Source organism: Anolis carolinensis, chromosome 5, assembly GCF_035594765.1.
Source record: "Anolis carolinensis isolate JA03-04 chromosome 5, rAnoCar3.1.pri, whole genome shotgun sequence".
In the NCBI taxonomy this organism is placed as follows: Eukaryota; Metazoa; Chordata; class Lepidosauria; order Squamata; family Dactyloidae; genus Anolis; species Anolis carolinensis.
Genome location: NC_085845.1, coordinates 7,660,668 through 7,668,598, shown reverse-complemented (window position 1 = coordinate 7,668,598; position 7,931 = coordinate 7,660,668). Strand labels below are relative to the sequence as shown.

Below are 7,931 nucleotides of genomic sequence, written 5' to 3'. Positions count from 1 at the left end.
TTCTTCAAAGGATCTGATGGAAATAAAGCACGTGCAGTATATATAACTGTGGAATGTCCAGGGAGGGCATAAGAAACTACTGTCTGTTAAACAAGTGTAAAGGTTGCAATTAGCAAGCTAGATTTGTGTTGTGACTCAGCTGGAACCTCAGAGTGACTCTGATGAGGATAATGGGATTCAGGTTCAAAATGTCCCTGCTTTGGAAGATGAGGAAGAGAGAGTTCATTTTCCCACAGCAAGGGATGATGTTGATGATACTGAAACTAGTCAGGTGCAAATTGACTTAGAAAAGGAGGACAGCTCTCAGTCTGATAACGAGGCTCAGCAAAATAACGAGCAGGCTGGCCTTGATGAAATGGGCTCCTTAGATTGAGCTGAACGTTTGGAATTCAGGGTTCGGAGGAGTGTGAGAATCGCAAACAAGAGGGAGGTTAGAGGCCAGAGAAATGCTTTCATGCTTTGCAAAGGGTATTAAAGCAATGTGTTTGGAGACAAACCTTTGTCATAGCAACTTTCGTTCAACCAAGAAGCAAGCTCTCGTTTTCCTGGATTATATTGCAGCCTATGTGTGCATGTTCCTGGGACTTTGTCATGCTCTAATGGGACTTTGTTTATTCCTTGTGAGTTCCTGGTTTATTCTTTAAGGCAGTGATGGCCAACCTATGACACACATGTCAACACTGACACGTCTAGCCATTTTTGCTGCCACGCTGCCACATGCAGATTGATCGGATGACTAATGTCTTTTGTGGCCAAATTTGGTGTGATTTGGTCCAGTGGTTTTGTTGTTTACTCCATGGGAATTATGCACATTACATATATATATATATATATATATATATATATATATATATATATATAATATCATTCTATTATTATTCTATTATTATTGTAGTATATTATTATATTATTACTATTATATTATTATTATATTATTCATTATTCATGACTACATTGAAACTAGAATAGAGAGAAATCAGCGTGGAAACTGCAAGAGGTACCATAGATTGTTGTACATGGAAATAATGGTAGTAAATAGTTTTTGATTTATTAAATACAGTTATATATTACAATTATATATTTTTGTTATTTAAACTATATATATTGTGAAATTATGGGGTTTTTTCTCGAAGTGACATACCACCCAAGTCATGCTAGGTTTTTTGGTGAATTTTGACACACCAAGTGCAAAGGTTGCCCATCACTGCTCTAAGGCTTTATTTTGTAACCCACTTTTGGAACTTTACTTTTGCTTTTTAAGAACTTTTTATCTTCTATTTTCTAATAAACTGAAAAGACTTCAACCTGTGTGCACTTTGGTGTATATACTGTGTTTCCTCTAAAATAAGACCTCCCCTCCGTCCTGGCCCTGCTCCCTTCGCCCCCAAGGCTTCTGATTGGCTCCTGGAGCCAGGGCAAGGGAGGGTGGGAGGGAAGGAAGAGGGCTTTCCACTCGTCCTGCTCTTTCTGCTTCTTAAAGGTACAGGACGCATAGGGATTCTCCTATCATCCTTATTCCTATCCTATGCCATGAAACTTATTATTTTATACTATTATTCTATTACCATATTATTATCATCATATCTGTTACTATTATTATATCCCATTATTATATTATCCTATTAATATATTTTATATCATTATTGTCAGCTCACCACAGCCGCTCCTGAATGAACACACGAGACTCTCTGTGGTATCACCAGGAACTTTTACTGTAGGAAACATGAACATCAGAAAAGCCAAGAATGGGAGGCTCCGGCCAACCCTCCTTTATATACCCTCCCCCTCATTTGAACAGTCTCTTCCCGCTCAGTAAAACCCCGCGCAAATTCCCCGCCAAGTCCATCAGCCGTTTCTCCTCCGAGTCCTGGGACGCAGGTGTCTTATCAATGTCAGTGACCCTGAAACTCAGAGCCACATCCAGGCTCTAGTAGCAGGGTTCTGACATGGCGTCCTCCTCCCCTTCGTCCTGGAAGGAAAAGATTAAACACAACTATTGTTCTCCGCTGTCCAGAGTTCCTTTATACTTTTTTAACAGGCTGCAATGGAATACCGGGTGTACCTTTCCTAGGTCCTTTGGTAGCCTCAGCTCATAGGTCACTTCGTTTATTCTTTTTGCTACCCTGAATGGCCCTATATAGCGTGGAGCCAATTTCTTGGATGGGAACCCCAATTTCAGGTTTTTTGTGCTCAGCCAAACCAGATCTCCTTCGCCCAATTTGTCCCCCTCTCGGCGCCTACGATCCGCAAAGAGCTTGTACTTCTTTTGTGTTTCCCGCAATGCCTCTACCACGGTTTGCCACCCTTGCTTGATTTTGGCCGGCCATTCCTCGTCGGTCTGGCCCTCCCCTTCCTTCCACTCGGGTAGCCTGGGGAAAGGTGCCACCTCCTGTCCGTATACTATTTCGAATGGGGCACGACCTGTGGCCGAATGTACGGCCCCGTTAAAAGCCATCTCAGCAAACGGAAGAAGGTCCGCCCAATCATCCTGTCTATAATTGGTGTACATCCTTAAGAATTGGCACAGTGTCTGTTGGGTACGTTCGACCCCCCCGTTGGTCGCGGGATGAAAGGCCGAGCTCAGGTTCCTTTCTGCTCCTAACAGCTGTAAGAATTTTCCCCAAAATTTTGCAGTAAATTGGACTCCCCGGTCACTAATTATCTTGTCGGGACACCCATGTAGGCGATATACATGCTTCACATACAAATCAGCAAGTTTTTCAGCTGAAGGGAGTTTTGGCAGAGCCACAAAGTGTGCCTGTTTTGAGAATAGGTCCAATATTGTCCAAATGTATCTGTGGCCTCTGCTGGGGGGTAGTTCGCCTACAAAATCCATGGCTACGCATTCCCATGGCCTCATGGGCTCCACCACCTTCTGCAATAGCCCCTGGGGCTTCCCCGGTGGTGTTTTTCCCTCTGCACATAATTCACACTGCGTGACGTATCCCCTGGCGTCTTTCCTCATTCCGGGCCACCAGCATTGTTTGGCCAACAGTTTAATAGTCCTGGTGGGGCCTAGATGACCCGCACCCTTGTTATCATGGTACTTCCTTAACATTTCTCGTCTTAAACATTCAGGAATATACAATTTCTTATTTACAAACACCAAATCCCCACACAATTCTCCCTTTTCTTTGTTTGTTTGTAACCATTTGTCCATTCCATACGCTCGCTTCAACTCTTCCTCCCATATTTCTCCTCCCCCCGTGGAAATGGCAGTACGTTTGTTTTCTTTGGCCGCTTGTGCTCGAGTTAGTACTGCCAGGCCCCATTGCTTATCAAGAAAAATACTCCCTTCAGATTCCTGAATTCCTCCCCCGTGCTGAGGCATCCGAGAGAGAGCGTCAGCGAGTATATTATGTTTCCCCTGGAAGAATCTGAGTCTGAAATCAAAACGGCTGAAATATTGGGCCCATCTAATTTGCTTCGCTGATAGTTTACGAGGGGATCTTAGATACTGTAAATTTCTATGGTCAGTCCACACCTCAAACGGTGTTCCACTTCCTTCCAGAAAGTGTCTCCAGCACTCTAGTGCTTTTAGAATCGCTAAGGCTTCTCTCTCCCAAATCGGCCAGTTTTTTTCTGTATCGCTAAACTTTTTTGACAGATAGCCACATGGCTTCAGGTTCCCCCCCTCGTCTTTCTGTAGCAGAACTGCCCCATATGCCCGGTCTGACGCATCGCAATGTAATACAAAGGCTTTAGACATATCAGGGTGCTGTAGGACAGGCTCCTCAGTAAAACGCTTTTTAAGGGCTTCGAAAGCTTCCTGGCATTCTATTGTCCAGGTCAGTTTGGCCCCTGGGGCCTTCACTTTGGCTGTTTCTCCCCTACCTTTAGTCTTTAACAAATCCGTTAATGGCAAAGTGAGGCGCGCAAAGTCCTTGATAAATGTTCTATAGAAGTTTGCGAACCCTAGGAAGGATTGCAGCTGCTTCCGTGTTTTAGGGGCTTCCCACCCCCTCACGTCTTCTACCTTCGCAGGGTCCATCGCCACTCCCTGGGAGGAAATCCTATACCCCAGAAAGTCTATCTGGTCTTTATTGAACTCGCACTTGGCAAGCTTCGCATACAGTTTTGCTTCTCTCAACTTTTGCAGGACTTCCCTGACTAGTTCTATGTGTTGCTCCTTAGTCCGAGATACTAACAATATGTCATCTAAAAAAACAAAGACTCCCTTGTACAACAATGGATGCAACACTTCGTTGATTAATTGCATGAACGCGGCGCCTCCGCCGCACAAACCGAAAGGGAGCACACGATAATTGAATAATCCGAATGCACAGGAGAAGGCCGTCTTCCACCTGTCCTCTGGTTTAATCTGCAATTTATGGTACGCTTCAATTAAGTCCAATTTAGTGAATATCTGTCCCTCCGATAACTGGGCGATCAAGTCCTTCACTAAAGGTAGGGGGTATTTATTTCCAGAACTGATTGCATTCAGGCCCCTGTAGTCAATGCAGAGCCTCAGCGTTTGGTCCTTTTTGCGCCTGAACAACACAGGCGCCCCTAGAGGGGAATTTGAAGGCTCTATGAAACCCCTCGCTAGGTTTTTATCAATGTATTTTCTCAGTTCCTCCTTTTCCCTAGCCGACATTGGGTATATTTTTGCCTTAGGAAGCTCTGCTCCTGGGACTAGCTCTATCTTCACTTCAACTCTCCGCTTCGGTGGGAAACTGTCTGCTTCCTTCTCATCAAATACGTCCACAAAATCCCGATACTCTGGGGGTAATTTATCTGCCAGTTCTGCTATCCTGATAGAGTCTTCCTCCCCCCTTTTCCCCGGCTCCCTTTCCACTTCCTGGCTCCCTCCTTCCAACTTCATCCTGAAGATCATGCTCTTATCCTCCCAGTTGATTTGCGGGTTGGCCTGCCCCAGCCATGGCATGCCTAGTATAACATTATAGCTGGCTATTTGTGATATCACAAATGACACCTTTCCTTCCCAACTCCCTATCTTACACTTTACATCTTCGGCACTGTACTTAGCTAATGATCCCGATGCTGTGGATCCGTCCAACTGCGAAAAAGCTATTGGGGATTCTAGGTTCGTTCTTTCGCATCCCAATCCCTCGGCTAATTCAGGGGAGATGATGTTCCTGGAACATCCACAATCCACAAATGCTTTGCAGGTTGCTTGTTTGCTGCCACTTTCCAGCTGAATGGGGACCACTATCATGGCTTTGTCCTGACTTACCAACCCCCCCGAGTGGTGCCTCATCGGTGGTTCTTCCTCGGCGCGTTTCCCTGCCACGGCTCTTGGTTTGGGCGGGCCTCCGCCTTCCCCTTTTCTCTGCCAGCACTCGGCAGCCCTGTGGCCCAAACGGCCGCACACGAAGCAGCCCCTCCTGCTGGTGCTCACGTTCCCTGTCGGCTCCGTTCTCCTCCCGGCTGGGGTTGATCCCTCCTTCCGGCTCCCCTCTTTCATCTGCGGCCGCTGCTGTAGCCCTCCTCGGTGCCTCCTCGCCTGGGCCAGCGATGTCTCGATGCGCCCCGCCAGCTGAATCCATCCGCGCAGTGTGTCAGGCTCATCACGATGCACCGCCCAGGAGAGGATCTCCCGCCTGAGCCCCTCTTTGAAGAGTTCTATCTTTGTCACTGCAGACCATTCCGGCACCTTTTCAGCGAGGCATTGGAACTCCTCCGCATACTCAGATACCGACCTCTGCCCCTGGGAGACGGTCTTCAACTCCTCCCTCGCCCGGATCTGCTCCAGTGGATCTCGGAAACGGGTCTCCAGGGCCCCCATAAAGCGTCGGAGTGACCCCAGACATGGGTCGCGCCGCGCGTGTAGTTGAACGTACCAGCTGGCCGCTCCCCTCTTCAACACTGCACCAATGGCCCGTACCCGGCTGGATTCCGTTCTAAAAGTGTGGGCGTTGTCCTCCATATAGCCCCTCACCGTGGTCAGGAAAAAATCCAGTTCAGAGGACTCTCCCCCAAACTCGATCCTTAGTTCCTCTCGTCTCGGTAGGGGTCCCTGTGGTGGCAATCCCCAATTCTCCGCCCGTCGCAAGCCCCCTTGCGGGCCAGTGGGCCCCGCTGCTGCTTCCCTTTGTCCTGTGCCACGCCCGGCATTCGCCAGGGGCACCAGGGTCTCAGTTGGGAGCGTAGCCGGGATTCTCGGAGGCTTTTCCCCTTCGTCGTCACTCTCCTCCACCCGCGTCAGGCTCGTTTGGATCTTGGGCCGGGCACCGGGCTCCTTTCGCATTTCCCTTCCCTTCGGGGCTGGGAGGTCTGCAAAGCCCTGGCTGCTTCCCATGCTCACGTCCCACATTGAGCTAGCCCGGAGTTCCCTTCCTCGCTCCGGCTCCGCCAAAACCGCCAGGCGCTCCATCGCCCTCGACATCACTGCCAGGGTGGTCTCCATCGCCGACATCCTCTCCTCCAGAAACACCATCTTTTGCGGGCCTGGGGAAGGTGAACCTTCCTCTCCTCCGGTGCTATCTCCCCGCACCACTCCGCGCCTCTGGGTTACCCCATTTGGCTGGGCATAAGCGGTGGATGACGCCAGGGCCGCCAGCTGGTGGAACTCAGCGTCCGTCTCGGGAGTGGCCCTTTCCGACCTTCCTCCTCCGGCGCCCAAGAGCTCTTCATCCTCCACTTGCATGTTACACCTCACCGCTACAGCGGGATGGTGTCCGATTCTTGGCTTAGTGTCAGCTCACCACAGCCGCTCCTGAATGAACACACGAGACTCTCTGTGGTATCACCAGGAACTTTTACTGTAGGAAACATGAACATCAGAAAAGCCAAGAATGGGAGGCTCCGGCCAACCCTCCTTTATATACCCTCCCCCTCATTTGAACAGTCTCTTCCCGCTCAGTAAAACCCCGCGCAAATTCCCCGCCAAGTCCATCAGCCGTTTCTCCTCCGAGTCCTGGGACGCAGGTGTCTTATCAATGTCAGTGACCCTGAAACTCAGAGCCACATCCAGGCTCTAGTAGCAGGGTTCTGACAATTATATTATTATTCTATTATTATTCTATTATATTTTCATATTATTATACTAGCTGTGCCCGGCCACGCGTTGCTGTGGCATTGTCTGGTGGTGTTGGTGAGAAATTTGAGTTAGTGGTGGTATTGAATGTCTGTTGTATAGTTGTCTTTATGTTTAGTATGTATTTGGTTGTTTGTGTAATGTGAAAGTGGTGAGAGTAGAGGGGGTCTTGGTCGCTGTGTAGTATTGTATAGTATACATACGTTGTCCAAGTGTTGTGAATGGTTAGATTGTGTCTTGGTGCATAGTAGAAAGGGTTGGGCTGGATGGCCGTTAGGGGTGTCTCCAAAGTATTGGATGGTATAGTTCTATGATTATTATTATTCTTATTATTGTTGCTGTTATCATCATGATTATTATCTTTATTATCATCATTATTATTGTATAGTGGGTGGATGGCCATCTGTCAGGAGTGTTTGGATTGTGTGGTCTTGTATGGTAGAAGGAGGTTGTACTGGATGATTCTTAGGGGTGTCTGCAAACATAAGGATTCCGTGATATTGTTATTAGTATTATTATTATGAAGAGGCTGTATGGCCATCTGTTGGGAATGTTTGGATTGTGTTCTCCATGGCAGGAAGGGGTTGGACTGGATGGCCTTTAGGGGTCTCTCCTATCTGTGTGACTGTAGGATTCTATTATTATTTTTATGGTGGAGATTGTGGAGATATTGGATGGCCATCTGTTGGGAATGTTTGGATTGTGTTCTCCATGGCAGGAAGGGGTTGGACTGGATGGCCTTTAGGGGTCTCTCCTATCTGTGTGACTGTAGGATTCTATTATTATTTTTATGGTGGAGATTGTGGAGATATTGGATGGCCATCTGTTGGGAATGTTTGGATTGTGTTCTCCATGGCAGGAAGGGGTTGGACTGGATGGCCTTTAGGGGTCTCTCCTATCTGTTTGACTGTAGGATTCTATTATTATTTTT

At 47.7% G+C, this 7,931-nt stretch overlaps 1 protein-coding gene across 1 annotated transcript; it reads right to left on the bottom strand.

Moving 5' to 3' along the window:
- Window positions 1–1,689: 1,689 nt before the first annotated feature.
- LOC134299287 (uncharacterized) lies at window positions 1,690–6,959 on the bottom strand. Its single transcript, XM_062981637.1, has 2 exons — window positions 5,198–6,959; window positions 1,690–1,969 (listed from the first exon to the last, which is right to left on the bottom strand). The coding sequence occupies exons 1-2, from the start codon at window positions 6,608–6,610 to the stop codon at window positions 1,928–1,930; spliced, it is 1,455 nt and encodes a 484-aa protein (XP_062837707.1). The 5' UTR covers window positions 6,611–6,959; the 3' UTR covers window positions 1,690–1,927.
- Window positions 6,960–7,931: the final 972 nt, after the last annotated feature.